This window comes from Lichenostomus cassidix, chromosome 7 (genome assembly GCF_008360975.1).
Source record: "Lichenostomus cassidix isolate B80296 chromosome 7, HeHo_3.0, whole genome shotgun sequence".
NCBI lineage: Eukaryota > Metazoa > Chordata > Aves > Passeriformes > Meliphagidae > Lichenostomus > Lichenostomus cassidix.
Window position 1 is genome coordinate 29,076,811 of NC_139488.1, and position 25,380 is coordinate 29,102,190.

Consider the following 25,380-nt stretch of genomic DNA (forward strand, 5'->3'; position numbering starts at 1 on the left):
GTCTGGCTTCTTTTTTGGCCAAATCATGTGATTGTTGGACTTTTTTTGGGGGGAGGGGGTTGAAGTTGTTGCCATGATATTGCACTGATTTTGATTTTGATTAATTCTGCTTTCTTGGAGGATACAGAGGAACACAGCCAATAAAAGGATGGCTCAGTACAGCAATATTCTGACCAATTCCAGCTTCAGAGAAATGACACATTATTTGAGAGGTCCATAAAAATGAAGAATCACAAGACAATTTTGACCAAGTCCTTCAGTCTGTGGGAGCAGTATGGATGGGACTGCATTCCAGGGAATGACAGGAGGTCTCTTCTGAGCAACTCAAGAGACCCTGCTACTGACAATATCCCAAGCTACAGGGCCCAGACAAGAATTGTGTGACTGTAGCACTCATGGTTCTCCAGGCTCTACACCAAAGCAGCTACCACTGATCACCCTTTGGCAGCAGGCAGAGCTGGAGGAGGCCAAAGAGGCTGCCCAGGCTAGAAGAGCTGATTTCATACCAGTCCAAACAGTTGCAGACACTGGTCACTGCTTAGAATTCCTCTCTGAAGGGTTTTTAGATTTCAGGACAAAAAACCCCAAAACAACAAAATCCCCAAATATTTTGAGAAGGCTGCCTTATCAAGCTGCAACAGCTTGAAGAGGACTTACTCCAAGCAACCAGTGCTGGCACTCAGTGCACAGACTAACAGCAGGAGAAGCAGAAAACAGAGGAGGAAAAAACAATTTAAAAACCAATTCTGCCTTAAAATAACTTCTATGCAAAACCTAAGTACATCAGTGACAGCTGAAGTTTTCAAGTCATAGAAGCCCTCACATCAGCTGTTTGGTATCTACAAAGGAACCACTCTGCAATCTGCATCACAGATTGCAGAGCAGCACTTCACAATTACATTTTCAAAGCAATTTACCCACCCTAGTACACAGAGAAGTCCTTATTCTCTACCTATATCCATCTTCCTAAGGAAATGACACCATTTGCATATCACCCAATAAATTATAAACCTTCTGGCTGTTTCCAACTAAAGTGAAAGAGCAGGTGAGGTCTCCTCAAGAGCTAAAATTCTCTGTGGTTAAACAGCTGGAGAGAAGTATTTGAGGTGTTTCCATAAGGCAAAAGATGCAGTGTGAGCAGAGACAGAAGAAAATCTGTGCACAGGAGAAAGACCAAATGACAAAAAACCCCTTTGACTGGACCTTGGAATAACTGAACCTTGCATTACAAATTCGAAGGTAACAAGGTTTCTTTAGTTCAGTAAATATTCTTATGAGCTGAAAATATAATTTCACCCATTTCTTTACATCACACACGCTGCTGTTTTTCTCCCAGCCTTCTTATAAAATATAATTAATTTGCATTTTAAAGACCTTCATGGGTTTTCTTTCATCATGGAGCAGTAAGTGAGATTAATAACCCAGTTACTGAGCACTTAAACTCATGGATCATTTCCACATTAACATTTTCTTAATTTTTAAAACACACCTTTTATTTGATTCAGAGGTTAGTGCTAATTTATGGTAATAAGAGGGAGAAAAGCTAAAGAGTGAGTCGGTGTTTATTAACCTTGCTAATAGGACAGGCTTTTTCAGGCAAAATGGATATATCTTCATTAGTAAAACAGTTGCATTGTCATTTAGCCAATTAATCCTTTCCAAACAAGGGAAGAAGTAGCAATTTCACTTGCAGTGAATGGAAAAAAACTTGTCTGCACATTCTGCACTTCAATTTACACATTCTGACTTTCCCACTTGCATCAGTAAAAATGTAGCCCTTAGATTCCCAAAATAAGGTACATTTTCCATTACTTCATTCCTTTTTCTTCCAATTAATTTTCTGTAACATCTCAGTCCTTTTCATCAAACACTGAACACAAAATTGTGAAAAGCCCTCAATTGCAGGTTATAATTCTTATGGGTTATGTCCCATTTCTGAAAGTGCTCAGGAGTCAAACAGAGGTTGACTTAAGACGCCTCATGAAAACCTGAGACTCTGGATTATTAAGCCAAATTTCATGTTCTTAGACACAGCAGGATTGCCTCTGACAGCTTATTACCTCTGTATCCTGGAGGTATATAATGCAGACATCTGCACACTGCCATCAGTCCCTTGGAATTTTAGAAAGATCTTAGTGCAAGGTAATAGTGTTTTCTTACCTTCTCTGCACACTGAAACCTGGCCCCTAAAAGTCTTACAACACAGAAAGGAGGATCACTTCTACAGAAAGGGGGTTAATTTCTTTGAAGGCTGGTGTCTACCACGGGAGAATGGAGAAGCCCGATAAATTGCCATTGCAATGACCAGGAAACTGTTCTGGAGAAGGGAGGAAAGATGATACTGCTGTAAGAAAGAGACATTAACTTTATTTAATCTCCATTGTTTCTGAATAGTTATTCCATCTTTACAAGACTAGACATTTAGCTGATAGATAACAGTTCCAAAGAATTATCTATGCTTGATTTACTTAAACTGTGAATTATGATCTGTGAATGCTTTCACTGTAAACTGTGAGAATGTTTTTTTATCATGGTCATGTTAAGAAACATGCTCAGCTCTTAGCTCATCTCTTAAAAGATCAACTGCTTCCCTCAGGACTTGCAGGAAAAAAAAAAAAGCGATGTGTACAAATTCAAGCAGTTGTTTGTATTCAGAGAAATCTGCAGATATCCAGACCTGCATTCTGAACAATCCCTTGTCAATTAGACAGTTCGCAGAAACTTAACAGCCTTTTATTTCTTTGAAGTGAGCAGAGATAGTTTGTAGCTAATATAATACAGGCTATTCTGCAGCTTTTCCACCCTACTTTCCCGGTTTCTATCTCCCTGGGCTTTTTACAGCTTGTCTACACTGATCACTCTCTGAAATAAACTTCTTTTCTTAGGGGTTTTAAGTAGGTCTGGAAAGAAGTATGGCTCCTAGGAATGTAGTGGGTATTGCTGCAATTTCCATGCCCCTTAGTACAGAAGATTTGTGCTTTTCAGCATGAACAGCCTGGACCACTCTTCAAAATGAGCAATCAACTCACTATGGAGAAAACCAACTTGTCTGAAGTCCAGTTTGTTGAGAAGAAAGTAGGAGACATCTGAGCTGCAAGGTGATATGCTAAGAAATCTCCTTTCCTAGGGAATACATCCTGAGCATTACAGATTTCTCATGAGGTTCTGCAGTTCTTTCACTCAACCCGTGCACCCTTTTGCCAAGAGCTGTGCATTGAATTAACCCCCGGAACAGCTAATGAGACTTGTTTGGATGTTGTCTTTGTGGACAATAATGGCATTCATTTCCTTTTCCTTAAAAATATCAAATGTGTGGTTTACTGTCAACTCTGAGATTTAGCAACTTACCTGCAAAAATTCAGGGACAGATCATAACTAAAAAAAAAAAAAAATCAGAATAATCTGGTCATGAGGTCTTTTCACATTTTATTTGAAAACAGTGTGCTGTAAATTAATTACCAAACTATTTACATGGTAGTACTGAGGTTTTCTGGTCCTTCACGCCACAACAAAATACGCAGGTGCAAGGCTGAGGTTTCTCACTGGATTAATTATTGTGTTTGGGGTAGTGGGCGTAGTGAGAGTCATTGACAGAGGTGGCACTACTGGTGGTTCTCTTCTTTGTGCATAAGAAGTTGCTGACCTCGCTGAACAAAACTAAAAGTAGCTGGGACAGGGAATGCCTCACACATCAATAGGATAAGCAGGGCCAGGCCATGGACTTTGTAAAATTAGTCTCATCCCAGAATAAGGCTTTTATTAAGTGCTTTCAGCTTCAATGTCTCCAGATGTTTTTGAACCTTCTCTCCGAGCTCATTGTTTCGGGGTGGAAAATGTCCATCTGGACCATTGTGTGGGTCTCTGCAAGAAATATAAAGCATCATTTGTATTTGTAATAACCAGGGAAACTACTTAGGAATGCTGAAAAATTCCAAAGAAAGAGACACTTGTGATTTCTTTTTACATAATGAACACAGAGGGCATTCTATTACTTTTGCAGAACTGGAAAAGTAGTGAAACTGTGGAAAGAACACTTAGCTCTTGGCTTGGTCAGTTAGGAAAGATAACCATCTGACAGGTAAACACAAACTGACTTTTACATTTTATCCATGAAGGAATATATGATATGATTGCCAGAACAAGAGCAGCCACATGAAAACCTAATTTGCCTTAAGGATAAAAATGCTGAAACTGCTGTAGAGGAGCAATATGTCCTCTGTCACCTAGCGAAACACCACCCCCTCAATAACAACAAAGAACCTTTCAGTGACAACATAAAGGATTGGGAGTTCATTTTCTGCTAAGAAATTTTTGCTTCCCTCTTTACAAAAAAAAAAAAAAGGGGAAGATTTCAACAAGTAAATATCAATACCCAGAGTTGTCTAATATAGAAAACTATTTTCATTTTTTTCTGAAAACATCTAAAACTTAAAAAAGAAAGAAACTTATGGTTATAAAACTGCTCACCCATTAAAAGCACCATCCAGCATTGTGTCGCTGTGGAGGAAAAAGGCCACTCTTTAGTTACACAAGCTGTCCCAAATCCACGTGTTCTAACAAGCAGTGTCATAAAATGTAAAAAACAGCACACAGTGTGACACATCTACATTTTTACAGCAAATTCTTTTCAATCAGTGCTGTAGTAATTGCAAGACAGCAGTGTTTTGTCAGAAACCTCACAATACACAGGACTGTTTTAAAGTTTAATGGCTGACAGCTGAAACGGATTTCAATGGCAATCAAATTATTTCCCTCTAAAATTAAAGAAGACATACAAATCTCTTGATGGCTCTGGACATTTTAGGTTATCTTGCAATCCTGGTGTCTAAGCCACATCATGTCCACTTTAAAGAGGGGACAACTGTTGGACAGAAATGAATTCACTTGCTCCAAGTCCCACAGGGATGGTGAAAAGACAAGGTTAGAATTCAGCACTGTCACCTGTGTTGCTCTGCAGTCACTTGTCACCCACACTGCCTGCTGCAAGCTGTGCTGGGGGAGTGTGAAGTTCAGACAGAGCAAAGGTGAAACACTCCTAAGAAAAGCCAGAGAAAAAAGCACCATGCCAGGGGGAAATTGTAAGGGCTCCTTCCCCTGCCAGCATTAATAAACATCTAACCAAAAGGCACTGAAAAGCAGAAGTCACTGGTCCAAGAATGTTGAATATTTCCGAGAAGGCAAGCAAACTGCCTCAAGTGTAGATCATACTGATATAACCAGAGCCAGAGAAATCCAGGCCAACATGCCACATTCACAGCTGCTGTCTGAAGTAAAATCCAGAGCTTGAATTTGCAGTGCAAATTTGCTCAACGTACTAGATCTGCATCCCACTTGTGATGGAACCCCTAGAGCACCTCAGTATGACTTTCTATGCAATTCTGAAAGGGATGCTTGACTTCAGATTCCTTTCCATGCCTCTCTCCTAGTTTCAAATTATGCCTACCTTTCTTTTCTTGCTGATTTTTCTTCATCTTCTTCTAAGAGTGCCTCCCCAATCTGTGGAAATTCAGCTCTCACCATCTCTGGAGTAAGAGTCATGTTGAACTTAGCTTCATCTGTCTCACTAAAAATTAGTAAGATGATGAACCATTTGCCTTTGTCCTTTTAAAAGTATTTTTACAGCCAACAAAAACAAAAGTATATTTTATGTAAGAGGGACTTCGTGCTTTTGCCTTTGAGGATCTCTTGGGACAGGATTTGACACATCCATAGAGGTGGTTTAGACACAGTCAGTCACACAATATACAGAATAGAGAAGAAACTTACAGGTCAATTATGTTCTCCTTGTCTCTTTCAGGTAAGTCATGCAGCACTGGTGGTACATCTCTTGGCAGCATATCTAAACTGTAAGGATCCCTGTGATGGAAATGGTATTAGTTTAATGTATGAATACTAATAGCATTTTCATATTTTGAAGCTTCATAACAGTTGCAGTTACAGTGAAGATGAGGTACTTTTAAATATCTGTGGAAAATCTGAGTATACCAGAAACTGCTGTGATATGAAGGAATGTGAGCCTGAGAGATGTTGGCTACCACTGGGTGCAAGTGTTTGTACCTCCTAGGGTCTTCTAGGACTGAGCCAACAAGTTTTCAGGAGAGATGTTATTGAAAGCCCAGACTGGAACTCTCCTTCCTGGGCTAGGCATTCCTTCTAATGATACCATTCTTAATCCATCCTTCTAGGAGTTCAGTAAGAGGTATTTTTCTGTTGGTTTTGCATTTCTGAGCAGCAATTAATTCCACCTGTAGGCCTACTTTCATCTGTGGGACCAGTGAGTCTTCAGTGGGGTTACAGACAGCATAAACTAGTGCAGGGTAGAGGTATTGAATATTCAAATTCTGTCTTACCTGTACCATGTTGTACTTGTCAACGTGGGAATGTTCGAAAAAGTGGAATACTCCATTGGTGAGAATTTTCTCCATTCCATTACTCCACAAATCACTTCCTGAAATGGCAAGTGCTACAATGATTAGACTTCTAATACATAATGCAGTGGGGAGAGAGATTGCAGGACAGAGCATCTTGGCTGAGAATTGAATTTGGGGAGCTGAATATTTCAAAGATCTTTCCATCACTGTAAGGTCATGAAAATACAACAGTGAACACATGGGAAGAGCAAAGAAACACTCAGGGATAAATAAAAGACAGTGATAAAGCCTAACTAGAACTAGTTATTCTGACCCATGTACTGACAATTTAGGTGCATGCATAGTTTATACTTGAAAGCATCTTCTATCTAGAATGACTCCACCTTCCATTTCAATTCCTCAGAGCAAGAACATACCCAAGGCAGGTACTCATACAATGAACTCAAAATGCCTTACCTTGTGATCCAGAAATTTCTTTTGTGTGACTGGAATACTGGATCCTTTGGGACATTCCTTGGTAAAAGTGTATTTTGGATGAGGACAAAGATGATATTCAATATTTGATTCACAATAGCCCAAAGGAAGTAAAAATGGAACTAATCCTGGAGTTGGGTTCTAAAAACAATGAAGACATTATTTTAATAAATTGTTCTGACTACCATAACAAATTAAATTAATGAAAATTCAGTTCTTACAAGTAATGTAGTCTCCCCAGATTAACAGATTTGTCTCACTGTGACTGTTCTGTTTGGTGCGATCCTTCATTTCCTGGCTCTTCCCTTCATCCTATAATCTGGTTTATTCATGCTCTCTACTGTCTACAATATAGCAATTTAGCTGTTGCTCCAAGTTTGGAAGAAAACTATTGCCTAATTACTTGAAATCCACTGCTGATTCTCTGAACAGTTCAGAATCCAAGAAGGGAAACCGGACTTGCTGTGGTGGAAGCTAGTGAACATTTTGCCATCAATTTTCCTGTGCTAGCATCTGTTTCTGGACAAAGCCCAATGCTGGTTAGCATGGGATCAAGCTGTGCCTGGCTCTTACACTGATATGACAGAGGGATGAAAATGATGCACAGAGGATCTCATCAGCAAGTCCACTGGAGTCCTGGCTATGTGCACCAAGGACAAGTCTACATCATAGATGTCATGCCAAGATCACCAGACTAGCACAGTGGGCTCTGGGCCATTGCAGCTAAGAAGTGCTGGAAGCCAGAGTGACCCAAGCCAGGCACAGTGCCATGTGGCTGGGAGATCTGCCTGTGCCCATGCACAGCACTGCTCTGAGCCCTACAGCTGTCTCTGCCTGCTCAGGGACATCTCAGGGACCTCTGGGCTATGCTGCACTGTGTGGGAAATACCTCCTGCAGCTGCTACTAAGCAGCACAATCTATATGACAGCAGTAACAGAAAATCTTCCCACACAAGTGGTGGTGATTTTTTGAATATCTGTGTCTAATAATTTGGAAATGTGGTTTGCGATGCTCTGAGAACTCTTAGAAACTGTAAGGCAGCAGGATGCAATGTGAGCAGAGTTTGCCTTCACTTTTCTCAGTTCACCCACAGATTAGGCAGAACTGTAATCACTCAGCTGAACAGCAGGAAAGACTGAACCTGTCCTACCTACCAGGGCAAGGGTGTGAGGTTACAGAAGGACTGAGATGCCAAGATCATGGCTTTTCCTCTAACATTCAAATTAAGTTACAAATGAAGAAGAAGGGAGGAACCCCATGGTGTTCCAGGGAACCTGTCATTGGTGACCATTTCTGGAGTGCCAGACTGGAAATGTCTTCAATGCTCTGCTTTCATTGGCAATTTTGCCTTATCATCCCTCCCCTAAAGTGATCAAAACCCACCCTAAAATGAAATGGTGCTCCTCTCAGTGGGATGAGCTCTGTGACTCCTAGCTACCAGAGCTTGTACCATGAAGGATTACTCTCCCTCTGGATAGTTTTATAACGAATCTGAGTAAAAAAACTGCCCACAAATTCCACATCAGGGAATGTGGAGCTGTGATGAAACAAACACACTTCTGCTCCTTTCTTAGGTTTTTCATGGAAGTCAACTCCTACTTACAAAAATGCGAAGTGGGTTGGTCTCGGTTGGGTGGACTAAAGCTTGGGGAGGAACCAGGTTTAAGAGGCTGATATCATCTTCTGTTACTTTTTCATAAGAATCTGTGGACTGAGAGAGCTGCTCCTCAGGAGGAAGAACTACTTGAATCAATTCATCCTTGAAAAACACAGACGTCAAAGGTTTTCAGAGTGTAGTAAGTCTTTCAGTATAAAATGTGGAAGCAAAATTAATCCAATAATTGTAGAAATGTAGGGTTGGGAGTGACTTTGTTACCTGGGCTCCCTGCCTCAGTGGTCGGGAAAGTTTTGCAGGTTTGTAACTTGTAGCTGCATAGTGTGTACAAAATGGCTGATACTTCATAATGTTGCAATGCTGAGGAACCTAAGTGCAAAGAAAAACCGATGTGCTGCAGGAAGTAACCATAATCACTTTCAGTAAACTCATAAATGGAATGGACCATTTGGCTTTATCACGGACACATCACATCTTCATGGTAAAAGACACCTGGAGCATTATCCCAGGACATGGTAGATAACCAAAACTTTGAGAAGCCATACTTCACCAAGATTTTAATGTTTGAGATAAATAATAATTTCAGCTGAAGTGATTCATTTCTATCTGGAAAGAGGGGACTATTGCTGGCTATAAGCTTCTTACTTATGGAAACTGGTGAGATTTGGTTTTAATAAAAGTACGCTAATCATACAGCCTTATAAAAGCAACATTTTTAGTGGGCTGCACAGAGGCCACTGAATCAGGCTGAAAAAGCTTAAGTGGACAGGTGAGAGAAACATGAGGGAGGTGTACTGACTCACCTTCAAGTCATAAAAAGGAAGAATGTGTCCGAGTTTCACATCCACAGATTCAATAGGAACCAGTCCAAGAGCATCAGGTGCCTGAAACAGAACAGTATTTTAAACCAATAATATGGTGGGCATTTTGTCTTTTATTGGCAGCAATCCATGAGAACAGCTCACTGAAAATATATGGAAATAATTATGCAAATATTTATTTTATATAGTTTGATATTTCTGCTGTCTTTCTTGGACTTCAGCATTTCCATTATTTTTTTCTTTCTGAAAAATAATAGATGTTAACTAACTCTGAACAATAATGTATTGCTCACAATTTTAGAATATAATTAAGAGAATTAAAAGATTTTTCTTGCTGTTTTCAGCAGAATCCTTAGTAAATCTGAAGTCCTGAATCAATTTGTCAGAACCCCAGAACACCAGTCACATTGTGAAATTTTAAAAAAGGGACTAGCAGCCCTGGGCCCAATGTCTTCAACAAAATTCTATCTAGAGTGCTGACTAACATTTTAGTTCCTGCACCTACCAAATAATTGTGTAGTTCAGGGGAACTATGAAAGGGGAATTCAAAAGGCAATATACGATCTTCAGATATGCTGGAAGAAAAGCCCTTATGTTCTTCACTCATCTCTGGTTTGCCGAAACTCCTGCTTTCTGTCATGAGTGGAAAGCAAATATTAAGACTTCATAATATATCTTAATACACTGTTTCAGAAATAGAATCAAGTCACAAAATGTATTTAATACCTTCCTAAACCAGGATGTCTAGTAATTTTAATATAAAAAGTAGGTTAATACTTCCTAAAGACTTTAGATGTCACATCTACAAGATATGAGCACAATACCTTGAAGAGCAGTCAGATTTAATTTCCCTTTTCCTAAAAAGACATTACAGCCCACTCCTTCCAACATGGTTCTCAGCAAGGCTGAGGAGTCAGAGGCCTCTCTTACACTAAATGTCGTTACACTTTCTATTTGCAGCATTCCTGCATTTCCTGTATCCTGGGAATTAAAAGCACCTTTCTGCAGAAGCAGGAAACGGCCTGATAAGGAACAGTCTCAGGAAGTGTCTCAGGAACTGTAAAATCGTGTGTGTCTAAAAGGGAGTGGGAAATAAGAGCCCCAAATTCTTCTCTGTCTTCCATATATCGAACTGTGACTCCCATCTAAGGCCAGTTTTCTTCTATGATGTTAAATAACAAGTCACTTTTCCAGATCAGCACTTTCATTCCAGTGTAAAAAAAAAAAAAAAAAGCAATTGATTAAAAGCACTTCTATGAGAAAACAACGAGGATAAAAACTCAACCCAGAACTGGCCACTGGCAATGTGTCTCATGAAGATCTAGGCCTCTGCTCATTGCAGAGAGATTGGGCTTGATGGCCTTTAAAGGCCATCCAATCCAAATCACTCTGTGATTCTGCCTTGTCACACTTCTCTTTTTTTCTGGAAGACCCCTTTGTAAGGACTCTGTCTTCAAGTTATATGTAATGCACCTGACACACTGCAGCACAACCTGAATTATCATAGCCCATGGCCAAAATGTCAACTTGTTCTTCTAATCCTTACCAGACACAGACCCTTCGTCCAGACCTCTGGGCTCTTTGGTCAGTCCATGGAGCAGACGCAGTAAACGATTTAGACGAATCTGAACCAAAATCTGAGAGAACAATTTTTAAATTTAAGTTGAACACCCTAAGGTTTACAGGCATAGAAATACACTGCGTATGTTACACCTGTATTTATTCTCCAGAGCTCACTGAGACACCTCTATTTAAGAATTTTTAATATAGTTTTCTGTTCAGGAGACAATGGGAAGGAAAGATGTAGAATTGATCTCAACTCTATGCCAGTACACAATAAATACTGTTAAAACCTTAATTTAATCTTACAGGTTAATCAGACTTTTTTTTTTTGCTAGGTCCTAATCCTTCAGCTGTGTTTACTGGCACATATGGGTTAAACAGAGGGTGAACAGTCACATGAATATTTGTGGCTCTGAGAATGAGGAGAGTAAACAGCAACCTGCACTGTGTTTTTGCCCATACCCCACAGGGTAAAAATGAAAAATCCTAGGTTTTAATATCAGAAGGAGACATTTAGTCACCTCCCTATTTGTGCAATACATGAAAAAGCATTTAATTTTATGACCTCAATACTGTGAATAGATTGAAGAATATCCAAACTGGACATTAGAAGAGAAAGACATTTCCATCTGGCTTGCTACATTAAGATTTACTGGGGAAAGAGCAGTGGAGATGCAAGATAATATTTAAGCCAAATTAAATAAGTGATTTTACTGATTAGTCTTTATCTTCCAGGTGTATACATCCCTTATTTGAATTTATACCTGCTGTTTCCCATGTTCCCATCATGCACCATTGCAAAGATCCTCCATCATCAGTGATCTCAGAGGAGTTGGAAGGTGCTGCTCTCTCCCTCTACTTCTCTCTACAAATTAAGTATCTCCTTATAGAGTGAGTGCTCTAGGCCCTGACCCTCTTGGTGGCTCTACACTGAACTCTCTCCAGCTTATTGAAGTCTTTCTTGTACTAGGGGCCAAAAAAATGGGTGCAGTAATCTATATGCATTTTTAATTTTTTTTTTTTTGTGCAAAAGTATTTTTTACTTTTTAAAAAATCTAAGTTTATCTGCATTTGTTTAGTATCAGTTGCAATATGAAAGACAAGCTGAATACAAAACTTACTCCAGATCCTTATTTCTTGGTGAGGCAGGGGCATATTTATCAAACTATCAAATTCCTAGCTAGCTGTGAACACTCCTTATATGCTGGTTTGCATGTTCTTTTGTGCTGTTTCTGTGGTGTCATGCCATCACACTGCATTCTGGTTGTTCACTTTACCTTGTATGCTGCTTGTTGGAATTTCCTGAACATCCTCTTTCTGCTGTCCCAAGGGTCATTATGGAGCAAATCAAATGTGGGATGGACACTTGGATGCTGCACGGTGTATTTTTGAAAAAGGAAACAGAAAAGAAAAAGGACAACTCTTTTTACAACTAGATAAGGAAGAAATTTTGTTCCAGCCCAAGCCATTCCTTGGCCTGAATCTCTATGTTATTTCTAAATAGTGAAATTCGGTCCAGTGAAAATATTTGCAGCATTGGCATTTAACCAGAAATCTTCACTGTGGGGCTTAATGGGAGGTAATCACCAAGTATTTGCAGATGTAGTATGGGGAATGTAGAGATAATGTGGCATGGTTTGCATCTATAAAAATGACCAACACAGACTATGACTTCAGTGTACTACATGGGCAGTTGGACAGCAGAGAGAATTGACAGGGGGTCTACCAAATACACATTTCATTTTGCACAGACATGAAGTTGGAATAACTGTAGGGACTCAAATCAGGTGCCCAGCAAAACCAATATCCTTTCTCCAATAACGGCACATACCCAAAGAAGGGTGAAAGGTGCCACAAAGAAGGGCAAAAACATCTAAGTACCAGAAAGGTTCCTGTCAATCTGACCTGCAGGTAAAGGTTGCAAATCTTGTGATATGCTCAACCTTACAATGAGGCAAGACAAAGCTTCTCCTGAGAGATCTTTCAGAAACAAGCAATATAAACCTCAGGTTAGGCCTGCAGATTTCCACTTGACTCTCATATTAGATCAGAACTTCAGGAGGTAAGTTGTGCATGTAGAATAGTGCTTGCCCTACCTAAAAGTAAAATGGGAAATAAGGCGTTGATACAGAAGTAGGAATATCAGGAGGAAAAGTATTCAATGTCAAAAATCTATGACATGTTAATCTATGTTTGTTAGCTTGGGAGATGATAATTTAGCACACATATAGCAGGCTATAAAAACATATGAACAAACCTGGTCAACATGCCGGGTAACACGTCTGAAAGAAACTTCTACTTCATCCCTTTGAAACTCCTGTTCTACGACAGGATCTCCTCTTTGGATCTAATTTGAAGAAAAACCACATTAGCACAAAACATCCAGTGAATTCTTTCCTCCATTATGAGTGAAACCCACAAGGTAACATTCTGGAAGTGTTTAACAAAACACAGACCTAATTCCCTTCTACAGAGTGATTATTGCAACCCTTGAGCAAATCAAACAAAGTAAAAAAGTTTTTTCAGGTCAGAGTTTCAATCAAATCTCTGCCCTAATGAAATATTTGCTTTGCATAACCAGACAGCAGGTAAGGAAATAGATGCTTCTAAAACAAAGTTAACATGCACCTAATTCAGTGATACATCAATCTCACAATTTAGATCATTTGTTTACTCATTTCCTTCTTAATAGTATTAAATACAATGTTTTATATTGCCTAATTCAGTGCATAAATCAAGCCTTTACCCTATCTATAAATAATTTCACTCCCACAAACAGTTGGAAATCAGTGGGATATCAGAAGCTACTTGAATATCCAGGAGGTAGGACAAGAGGGACAAGCTCCACCTGACCCTGAAGGCTGTGCCACATAGGGAAAAATATCTCCTGCCACCAAGTATTGCTTATTGTTGTTGTGAAAGAGGACCTGCAGTCTGCAGTGACTGGAAGAAACCAGAGAGAGAGGATGAAGATGCAGAAATACAACATGATGAATTATCTCTCCATGGCTCTGTGTGGGAGAACTGACTGGATCTAGCTCTTTGTGAGCCATTCAGGACAGCAGCAGCTCATCAGAGGTACAAAACAAATAGAATTTGGGGTGTGGCCTTGATGCTGACAGGATTATGCTGGAATGTGGCACTGTGATGAGACTGGGTGGCTGGGTGCAAATCTGCTCACTTGGGCAAATATTGTTACATTTTTGGTAATACCTTACCCTTCTCTCTGTCTACCTTCAAGATAAAACCACCCGTGAAACAGTGATGCACAAGCACAATAAAGATATCACTGAAGTAACAAGCACAATTAGCACAGGTTTGTATTGATATATGAAGAAAAACTGAACATGTAGAGAGCTTGACACAATTCACTAGTGCACTGTATAATCTGAAAGTATGAGTTTGTTTTTAAATTTACAGAGAAAACCTCAACGACTAACCTTGTATTGCTCTTCTTCCTTTTGTCGGCTTTCAATAATCTCTTTTTTTAACTCCATTGAGATTGGATCACTTCCTTTATGAACTTGCCTGCATTTACAGTGGAGACAAGAAAAATGCTTTACTTAATGCAGTTCGCTTTATTCAAAGGCTAGGTGTCCTAGGTGTCCATGACATTCAGTGTATGAGCTGACCTGTGGATTTCAAACAAAACCCTGATGTGCTTACACACCCAACTATGTTCTGCTTTGCACCATTTGATGTACAATAGAATCACAGCACGATTAAGGTTTGAAAAGACCACTAAGATCATTGAGTCCAACCATTAACCTAACGCTGTCTAACATTCCACTAAACTATGTCCATATCTATCAACACTACATCTACTTGTTTTTTGAACATTTCCAAGTGTGATTCTGACCTCACTCTTATTCATTTTAGCCTCAATTTATTGACAACCATGTCAAAATCTTCCTTGGCACTGAAGGGAACAAGATCAGATGCCTGAGAAGGTTAGGCAAATAAGGTTTTCAGCAGGTTTCTTTCTGAATGGAACCATAAGGCAATCAAAGACCTCACTGGCTACTAGTATGGATTACTACTGAGTCTGTGCTTAGCAGAAGAGAAAAAAAAATAAAACAACAGTAACTTAAGCATAAACCAAATGCATTGGGACATGAAATGGCAGCGTTCTGCACTGGTGGATATTGCATACATTATTCATAGAGGCCCTAGTTAAGCAAATCCCAGCCTTGTTAATATGGTTAAATAACATGGTTAACTAACACTTACCACTTTAGATGATTTGCTTCCTCTTCCTGAACATTTTGCTTGACTTTTAGTTGAAATATAGCGTCCTTCATCTGTCTAGTTTTTACCCCTTCTCTGCCTTGGGAAAGGGCTGCAGAAACATCAGAAAGCCAAATCACACCTCAGTCTAGACTGGACTTTTAATTGTGAAATCCATCCATTAAGATAACTGTATCCATTAATACATAAAGCTAAGGTGAGATTTCTCACAGAAACAACAGTCACATCACCTCAGCAATTCTGAAGCCAAGCTCCTCATCAGACCTACAAATAATGCTAAGACCAAGTTTATGCTGCTTAATTACTTTACCTTCTTTTATGTCTTTTAACTTCAATTTGCCTGGTTCCTGAATCAAAACACTAGCTACAGCATACGGATTTGACAAGTCTGCGGGGAATCTGAGGTTCTGGTATTCAATTTCCTATGAGATATAAATTAATAGGAAGAAATAAAAACATGGAAGATTTCCAGCTCAGAAAAGTACTTGTAATTATTATCTTTTCACACCTTTAGTTTTTGAATAGGTTTCGACTGCTGGCCAAACCGGTCTCTTCTCCACACCATGGATTTTCCAGACACAGCTTTTTTCTCTGGATGACTTAGTTGTTCGTCAAAATGTTCTTTTCTAGATCTCAGAAGGACACATATTGCTTTCATGACTATTCTCTAAATGGCATATAAGTCCAATTTTTTCACAAAAAAATTAAGTACAGACCAAAAGGCTCAAAACCCTCTGCATCTTGCAAGGTCTCAACAATAAGAATAATTGAGTGGGAATGACAGAGACTGAGAATGCTCAACACTTCTTTAAGGATATGTAACTTCTCATTATACTTGTTTGTTTCACTTCATATAGATTAGGGATGTTCTGAGCGAACAATGTAAAAAAGAAGGTAGATGTGTCAATAGTTGAATTACATCACTGAATTGTATGTATCCAAAGATACCAATACTTAAAATGATCATAGCAAAATGGTATGAAATCCTTTTACATGAGCATTTTTTAGAACTGGGCATAAATACTCAAAGACCAGTCAGCCTCACATACATCAGAGCTGCATGTGGTATTGATGTTCCTGTGAATACACACACATAGGGTTTTGAGTGAAACTCTAAAATCCGTAGCTGCATCGCCATTTGTGCTGTTCCATACTCAAATGGGGAATACTTCACAGTCACTTCGACTTTTCCATTGCCTGGAATGATTCCTGTGATTAGAGGAGAAAAAAAGTCAGAGTCCATGCAACACGAGACCACGTTAAGTATGCTGAAATTGATTCTGGGCTACTTTTTTTTTTAAACAACTCAGTGATTGAGTGGATGGCAGTAGGCATGGAAAATATTTCAGGTCTCAAAGTATCTTTCAAAAACTATGTCCATTGCCAGATAATAGAAGATATTTTGCAATAGCTGAGAGATTTGACAGCAGGGCTATAACACTTCATACTGCTGTGAAAATGACTACCTGTTTATGTGTAGAAATTCTTCATTTGCATCTGCTAGTCTTAAGTCTTTGGCACTTTCTGCTTTCATGAGCAAAGCATTATAAACATATTCCTTTGTGCTTTTCCAAGCTAGGGGACTCATCTGGATTTGACCCATTCCCTTATTTCCTTACTACCTATTCCATTATTTTCTCTGACACTTTAACCATCATTCATATCCCTAAACATTAAGGGCCTTTTCCAGTCTAAGTGACTCTATGATTGTATGATTACTCTGAGCACAATGGCTTTGAGTAGGAGCTGAACTTTTTAGTGCTTTTCAGATGACCTTCAGCTACCAAAATTTCTGACCTAAGTTTTACTGGGATGACCCTTTTTTTCAGGGATATTTTTCTAGGAAGACAAAGGCTGCATGGACTTTTTGGAACATCCCCTATTTTGTCAGAGCTGGCATTTTGTCATAGCTGGGCATTGCCTGAAGAAACTTACAGCCAAGATGGCTATTTGCCATGAGGCTGCCAATGACTGGCTGCATTTACATGGAAAAACTTTGACTGAGGCAAAGGTTTGTTCTGTACAGCACTGAATAGGCTGTTACCTGAAACTACACTTAATAAATACAGATTTATAAATACAGATTTAACATTTAGAATTTTAAGAAAGCATCTACCAAATGTTGGCTGGACAGTGAAGGCTCTGTGAGGCTGAATAATATCAATGTGGAATTCAAAATCTATGGGACAGCTGCACTGCAATGGGATAACATACTCCTTACTGAAAAGAGATAAAGCAAAAATTAAATTAAAGAAACTACAACTGTTCATCAATTACAAGCTGAGAAATTGTACTATACACAACGTGCATTAAATTACCTGCATTCAGAGAGGTGCGTTACTTATTACAGTGAAAATCATAATTCCTCACTGTTCCAAAATAACAAAATATTTCAGATCTTTCATTCCCCCAGGAAATGAGAGCTAAATCTTTATTTGAATACTGGACTTTACTTTCCCCAACCCACACAGAATTTGATTACAGAAAAATTTTAATAATCTACTTTCTGGAAGTTATTTATGTCTATCCTCAAATTCTTACAAACTGCAATATCTAGTGAGTACAAACAATGCAAACTGGAGCAACAATGAGTACAGGATGAGAAATCAGCCTTTTCCCACAGCCCTCCTTGTGAAAGATGATCAGAAAAGAAAGTGTTGAAAACTCCAGCACATCAGATTGACAGGACTTTAACCACTACAGAAATAATGATGCTGGGGCCTAATTTTCATAGCAGCCCTTTATGTCTCATGCAGGTTGTGTGAGGAGTATTAGCACACATCTTTTCAACCTGTCTTGCCTTTGTATGCAACTGTTTTCACAGACCAAACTGAAACACAAAAGCATTGGTACACCACCATTCATCACCCTGCAAATCAAGATCCATTTATGCAGGGTTATTTCTGTTTTTTATCAACTGTCTGACTGAAATCCTACCCTGCTGATTAGCAAAGAATGCATATTACACACAGTGTTCCTCTGGAAAGCACATTTTAAAATGCCTAAAGAAATAGGCAGTAATAGCCAAGTTCTTTTTTCTCTGCCTTATTATGGCCTGTTCACAAAGATGCAATGGCAGACAGGGCAGGCAATTTGTTTTAGGGTACAGTGTACTTGTAACAGAAACCAAAGTGCCTTAAAAACAAGACAAATATGCCACCTGTTGCCTGATGGACCTTCAGTACCTAAGGAGAAAGGTAGGGTGTAGAATATAGATTTTATCCTACATTTATGGAAGTAAAAGGCAGTTTTTCCATTGACTTCATGGGCTATGGATTGAGCCCTGATTCCCTTGGGTTCTGTAAAGTACCAACTGTCTCAGAGAGCTTTCATTTTTATTAAGTTTTTAATAGTTCAATGCTGAAAAATACTGGTAAAAATTAAGGTTTGAAACCACAAGTTTTCTCTTCAGGAACTCTTGCAAATTTCCTCAGGAGTATCTTCAAGCATCCATGCTGTGTTGAAAAAAATTCCCATAATTTAAAATTATATTTTATTCTCTTTCTAATATTTTCTCTGTATTCTGAGAATATGAAAATTCTGTATACATCAGCCCTAAAATGGAGCAAATAACAGAATCACATAATGCCTAGAGGCCCCCTGAATGTCAGGTGTTATGTTCAGTCCTGAAACTCGCAATGTTACGATTCACTAAAATTGAACAGACTAAAGGGGATTAGAAAAAAAACAAATAAAAATACACAAATGTTCTTCTGCCAGGATGAACTCATTTTTACTGCAGATTTTTGCATGTTTCTTGTATGTGCCTTGCCTATTCATGTTTCTGTGTTTCAGTAAAATTCATTTCAACTCATAGGCTAAGACAAAACCACCTGCTAAGGCTTTCACTTCCTATAATTCACTCAAATCTTTACACTAACACAAATCACCATAATTACAACTAATATAGCCAATATACTGCAGAACTAGACACTAGTCAACAGGATCTGCTTTCTCCTTTTTCCCTTTCCAGCTCCTACTAACAACTATTACTGATTACTTCATGAGAACGGTCAGTGTTACATCCATGCAATAGACAGAGTAAGATGAAGTCCAGGTCATTAAGTACTTTTAAACACAAGAAGGAAAAACCCCTAGCTCCATCTCTACATATGGTTAGCTTGCACAGCATTTACTTCACTGTGAATGTGCACCTGAAACAGTTCATACACAGAATTATTTTGCAGTCCAGATGGTAGCTGAGTTTCTTAAGGCTTTCAAGACATTCAGTTGTACAAATACAGGAAAATAAGATTTTTTGGGTTTTGGGCATGTCTCACAAAATGTGGACAAATGTCTGTCCTTAACTCACCTCCGACCAACTGATACATCAGACAGATTTATAAATGATGGAAATTCTACAACATTCATAACAGGGTAAGCATGCATGGGAACAACAAAGGTTTCATCTCCCTGCAAACAAACAAACAAAAGGGTGCAAATATTTATCTCTTAAAATTAGTAAATCAAAGAATTGTAGAATGTTAAGGGTTGGAAGGAACCTTAAAAATCATTCAGTCCCACCCCCCTCTGTCATGGGCAGGGAAACCACTCACTAGACCAGGCTGACTAAGGCCTTATCCAATCCTTGAACATCGCCAGGGTTGGGGCATCCACAATCCCCCTGAGCAACTGTTCCAGTGTCTCACCACCTTCACAGTGAAGAACTTCTCTCTAATAACATCTAACCTAAATTTCCTGTCTTTCAATTTGTACCCATTAATCCTTGTCCTATCACTACAGTTCCTGACAAATAGTCCCTCTCCAGCTTCCCTGTAGGCCCTTTCAGATATAGGAAGCCTGCTATGAGGTCTCTATGCAAATTTCTTTTTCCCAGGCTGAACAGTTCCAACTCTCTCAGCCTGCTATGGAAGTTAAAAGTTTCTCTAGTAGTTGGCCAGTAAGTGGGCTTGAACCATCTTCAAGATTATCACTGTATTGTACCTCAGACTATTATTACTCTGTCTGTTTTCAGTATCCATCCGTCTTTCCATACTTTATACGACTCTCTAGAGCTCCTCCCAGCTGCTCAGCTAAGACATTACATCAGTGTGGCACAAAGACTGATCTACTGGCAAAGAATAGCAAAATAAGTTGTGTATTATGTAAACAGCCCAGCTCCGGGATGTTGACAGAGAAAAATTTTTAACGCTTTAAGTTAAATACTCCAATCAAGACTTACTGGGAATAAATCCATGTGTCTCTAGAAAATTAGCTATACCTTTACTTTATCATTATCATCATGTTCTAATAGTTGTTTCATTCTATTACAACTCTAACTATATATAGCAATAAATCCTCACCTCACAGTGAATTCGGATGCAGTCATAGTAATACCGCCACTCATCAGGGCAAAAATCAACAGTAATCACATAGGACAAACCAGGGATTAGCCGGTGCTAGAAAATGACCCAAAACAAGATAGAAGGTGTGTGAAAGCTGCTTATATGACACAAAACCTGTGCTGCATGCAAAGAGCAGTCTGAAGACTTTCTGACACTTACTCTTTTGTTGTATTTGATCTGAAAATACATTGTCTGGGGTGGTATTATGTGAAGTTTTAGTGCAGTGGTAGAAATATTTATCAGCTTCTGTAGAACAAAAGAAAACCAAAACCACAAAACACTTTACAATACAAGAGGTCAATTACGAATGCCAACTGCACTTGTTGTAAAACCTTTCATAGCAAAGAAGTAATCATTTTTACTTAAGTAGAAATCATACTAAATATGCTCTGAATTTAAAAGAAAATTATGCAAAACTTAGATCCTGAATTTTTATTCTTTGGAAACAAGTCACAATCCTTAACCATGGAATAGCAGTTAGTCTTGCTTGAAAGATGCTACTGTTGAATCAAATTCTGGTCCTATTTTGTTTATGTGCAAAAGGAACAAAAAATGAAACAATCTATTTACTAATTTTAGGGATGTCTGAAACAACAGGAATTGTGTAACACTCCATGGTTCTGTCTCGGTTTACTAGTAACAAACTTTTGGATAGTGACAGTTCAGCCAGTAAGGCCTCCTGCATTTGTTTACTTTCATTATATTAGGAAAACCTAATCCACCATAACTACCAACTTCTCTCTCAAAACACTTAAAACATGAACAAAAAAAGGCAGACAAAGGCAAAGAAGAAAGTAGAAAAGGAAATACCCAAACCATTCACAAGGAAACATAATCAAACCTATGCACAGAGTTTCCTTTCTCAGAATAAATTGCTCTTGGCAAAAGACCAGAGGTGCTTTCAAAACTTGCCCACCAGTGAATGTCTCTGCAGACACAGCGACAGTCCAAGGATATTTTGAAAACAAGTCTCTTACGGAGTTAAAGCCTGAATCCTTCATTCATTATGTGCAACTCACATATCACTGACACTGATGCAGACATGGGAAACAATGAGTATTACAGGAGGGTGATGCTCACAGTCTGGTTCTCGTCTCTTTTGTTACCACAGGGCCACTGAATTTAAGTGATGCTTTTTAGAGCACTTCATAGTGCAAAGGCCTCCTGATCACAAGCAGTCAAGTCAGATTCTGATGTCCTTTTATAAGCCCCAAGAGGATCTCCACTCCAAAACTTACCAGCATCTGTTGGTGATGTTTTCCAACTTCATACCCTCCATAGTGTAACACAGCAGGTTCAGCCTGTACAACCCTGCTCCTGTGAAATTCTGAATAAATCTCTGTAGATCATTAGACAGGGAGAAAAAGAGACCAGGTGAAACACACATGATGAGCGGTACTTACACTGATGTAGTCTGTTTATGCTATACTGAGGTATTGTAAAGAAAAAAAGAAAAAGAGATTATTTCTCCTGTTAAGTAGGCAAGAATTTATAAATGGAAACCTATGGCAGCATCTACCCCAGCAGATCCATAATCCTGCCACCAGTTTACCTCTTGGCATCACAGGGTCAACAAGCCACCCCAAAACTTTAGGGTCAGCCAGGATCAGCACAGCACTATTTCTTTCCTGACTACCCCTCCCATGATCTGGGCTCACTGGAAGCTGCAATTTAACCAATAGGCTGGGAGTTTTGACTGTGAGTTGCAAAAAAAAATAACAGCTAAGTGTCTCCCAGAATTACTACAAGGTTGGGGAACAATCAGAGAGCAGGGACTTACTAGTTTCCAGCAGGTGATGAGGGACAGCACGCCTTTTTTTAGGTTCCTCCACTAGGCTGCTCAGGACAGTGGGTACTTTCTTGAAGGACCCCCTAGTGCCTGTGATGTTTGTGGAAGCCGACTGAACCAGATCCATGTTAGGACAGAAACAGAATCTCAATGGCACTAAAATTCCTCAGTGCCTGGGGTCAAATGAAAACAACATAATGATCAAAATGCGTTCTCTTGCACTGGTGATACCCGTTGCCTAAAACTGCCTAAAACCATTTAGGAGAGGGAGCTGCTTTTTTTCCCTGCTGAAGTAGATTACTCTGTGTGTGCTAAGTACAAGGAAAGAATGACTCCAGGAAACCTTGCTCCCACTGCAAGGCCTAGCACTTTGGGCATTTTCATCTGTTTTAAGGCTTGTTGGGGACATTTGCCTTTCAAGTTTGTGTAAAACATCTCTCTTTTCCTTCGTGTCCCCCAGCATAGAGGAAGAGAGGAGGTTCTGTTAATTCCACTATCTGAACTGATTTCTGCAGAGATGTTCTTCCAACTTCTCCTGGGTGTTCAAGTTGTTAGCTTGAGGATTCATTTTTAATTTTTAAATATTAGTATAAGGGATAAGAAATCTGGCATTTAAATCTTTCATTTGGATAGCATCATCTGGGTTATTTGTTCAGTAAAGATAACTGTAAATGCAGAAAGCCACATGCATTACAGATCCTGTGTTAAGTATGCACAGTTATCAGAACATAAACTTCTCTAATGACAAGTGCAAATTATTACATAATAAAGACACCAGACATGATCCATACACCAGAAGTTATCTTCATAAATATAGCACACAGAGGCTTGGCTCAGTATGAACTGGAGAACTGTGCAGAGAAAAAGACATGATACTTTTGGAGCAAGTACTGAATTCAAAAGCCATGCTGGGATTTTCAGCCCTCAAGCAGACAGCACTCAACAGTTTCAAAGCTGAATCATTACTCCACCTCCCCCATTACATTTTATGGTCTCATCTCTGGTATTTGTCTGGTTTTCCAGTCTGCTTTAGATCTTTCAGGCACAAGTTGAGAGGTGCTTCAAGCTCATAAAGTGCTGTTTTGATTTATGGTTTTGTGCAGTATTAAATAATAAATAAGCAAGAAGCCTAAAATAATGTGCTACCAGGACCCTGGCCTTCACAGTATTTTCCACTCAATAACTCCAAGTACAAATTTTCCACTCACAACAGAAAACCTGTAAGAGGAGCTGCATTATTGTGAACAACAGTAAATTTCTTCTGAGGTAGCAAGACCAACGAAACTCAGACAAAAACACTGCCAAAAAAAAAACCAAACCCTAAATGTAAGGATAAGGCTTGCATTTTTTCCACTTGTGTTCTCCAACTTTAATTTATACTATTGCCATCCTCCTTCTCTTGGCCAGCATTCCTCATCGGGAACACAAGTTGGAAAATGTGTAGGCAGACATAAGTCTCCTTCTCAAAGGATTACTGGTGTAACCTTTTCAATAATTTACAGTCATGATGCCATCATGGCTCACCAAGTTCAGTAACACATTGTGTGTCGCTCAAAGGGCTAATACAAGACAAATCCTTAAGGTCCTGGAATGTCTGAAAACCTGATGTTTTTAGATCTTCCACAACAGCTGTGTCTATCGAGACTATTTTTTGTGCGTGTGAAGCCACCAACAGAGTTGTGAAACTCTGGGAAGCCATGGCAAAACTCACCCCAAACGCCCTCAGACCAGGATATCGCCCTTCTCCCCGGTGAGCGCTCGGGCTTTCTAATCCCTTCCCGCGTCTCGGAGCTCCTCGCAAACCTCACCACACCAAAGGATGTTGTGCGAAGCCATTGCAGCTGCATGAGGCTGGAAAAGGCATCGCTGTACTCACAGCACGGACCTGCCGCTGCCACAGCCCCTCAGCCGGCAGGAGCCCCGGCAAAGCCCGCTTCTCTCTCTCAGCCCTCCCTGAGCCCCGGCAAAGCCCGCTTCTCTCTCAGCCTTTCCTGAGCGCCGGCAAAGGCTGATTCTTTCTCTCAGCCCTCCCTGGGCCCCGGCAAACCCCGGTTCTCTCTCTCAGCATTCCCTGAGCCCCGGCAAAGGCTGATTCTTTCTCTCAGCCCTCCCTGAGCCCCGGCAAAGCCCGCTTCTCTCAGCCCCTCCCGGAGCCCCGGCAAAGCCCGGTTCTCTCTCTCAGCCCTCCCTGAGCCCCGGCAAAGCCCAGCTCTCTCTCTCAACCCTCCCGGAGCCCCGGCGGCCCAGCCCGGCCGGCCCTGCCCTCACGGCGGCCCCGCGGCGGTCGCTCGGCAACGGGGCAGCCGCGCTGGGCCGCGCCACTCGCGGCTGGGGATCCGCACGACAGAGCAAAACCTACTTCTTCTTCTTTTTCCTTTTTTTTTTTCTTTTTTTTTTTGTTTTTCCACTACTAAGCTTCGTTTTCAGGATTCCCAGGGTGGCTGCAGACAGAGCCACCTTTCTTTCCCTTTAGAAACTCTCATCTATTAGCACCTAAATTGTTCGTACTCGGTTTAAAACAGATTTTGAATGTTTTATTACAATTTTTTAAAACCCCTATTTTTCTCCTTTCCCCCCGTTACTTGTACGTTCTCGCTTTCAGCATTAAAGAGCCATCCCTTGAAAAGTAATTCTGAAAACCTTTCTTCAGTGTTTATTTCATACCACCCATAAATTACAGGGTTTTTTTAACCTAAATGGGTACAGGGGAGAAGGGAAAGCAACGTTTTCTCTTCCCCCCCCTTTTTTTTTTGTTTCTTTGTTATTGGGTTGTTTGTGGGGTTTTTGTTTTTGGGTGTTTTGGGGTTTTGTTTTTGCTGTTGTTGCTGTGGTTGGGTTTTTTTTCCCTTCAGAGAGGCAATCTGGATGAAGAATAAAATTATTCACTTTCTGTTTTTCTAGCACAGAGGTAAAATGTGTCCAAAAGTACTGCAACACTCATTTTGAATAAAAAAAGAAAGGAAGAAAAGCTTCAGCTCATATAATTCAGATCCCTGAACATAGTTCCCTTACGCAGCAAGATGTAATTGCTGATGGTTAGAAAAAATTATTCCTATACTTTTGACTTGATGTCTTAAGTATAGGCTTAACACAGATAAACAGAATTATTTCCACAATGGTTTTTTTTTCTTTGATATTCTAAGAATAAATTGC

General features: G+C 39.7%; 1 protein-coding gene across 6 annotated transcripts; it reads right to left on the reverse strand.

Annotated features, from left to right (window-relative positions):
• Positions 1 to 1,754: 1,754 nt before the first annotated feature.
• Positions 1,755 to 24,226, reverse strand: CFAP221 (cilia and flagella associated protein 221). 6 transcript variants are annotated; one of them, XR_014853531.1, is made up of 27 exons: positions 23,939 to 24,225; positions 22,219 to 22,400; positions 21,677 to 21,777; positions 20,598 to 20,684; positions 20,397 to 20,492; positions 19,406 to 19,506; positions 17,210 to 17,313; positions 16,143 to 16,302; positions 15,602 to 15,719; positions 15,404 to 15,515; positions 15,076 to 15,184; positions 14,286 to 14,373; positions 13,103 to 13,192; positions 12,123 to 12,218; positions 10,829 to 10,919; positions 9,788 to 9,915; positions 9,265 to 9,345; positions 8,723 to 8,830; positions 8,450 to 8,605; positions 6,828 to 6,986; positions 6,351 to 6,448; positions 5,767 to 5,856; positions 5,444 to 5,563; positions 4,468 to 4,497; positions 3,689 to 3,861; positions 3,349 to 3,375; positions 1,755 to 2,344 (listed from the first exon to the last, which is right to left on the reverse strand). XR_014853531.1 is itself a non-coding variant. In XM_085067031.1 (26 exons), the coding sequence occupies exons 3-26, from the start codon at positions 22,352 to 22,354 to the stop codon at positions 3,738 to 3,740; spliced, it is 2,583 nt and encodes an 860-aa protein (XP_084923157.1). In that variant the 5' UTR covers positions 22,355 to 22,400; positions 23,939 to 24,078; positions 24,126 to 24,220; the 3' UTR covers positions 3,417 to 3,737. The 6 variants fall into 6 exon arrangements, 5 of the variants coding, with proteins under 5 accessions (XP_084923157.1, XP_084923158.1, XP_084923160.1 ...); XM_085067031.1 differs by lacking the exons at positions 1,755 to 2,344; positions 3,349 to 3,375 and having other exon boundaries at positions 3,417 to 3,861; positions 23,939 to 24,078; positions 24,126 to 24,220; XM_085067032.1 differs by lacking the exons at positions 1,755 to 2,344; positions 3,349 to 3,375 and having other exon boundaries at positions 3,417 to 3,861; positions 16,185 to 16,302; positions 23,939 to 24,226.
• Positions 24,227 to 25,380: the final 1,154 nt, after the last annotated feature.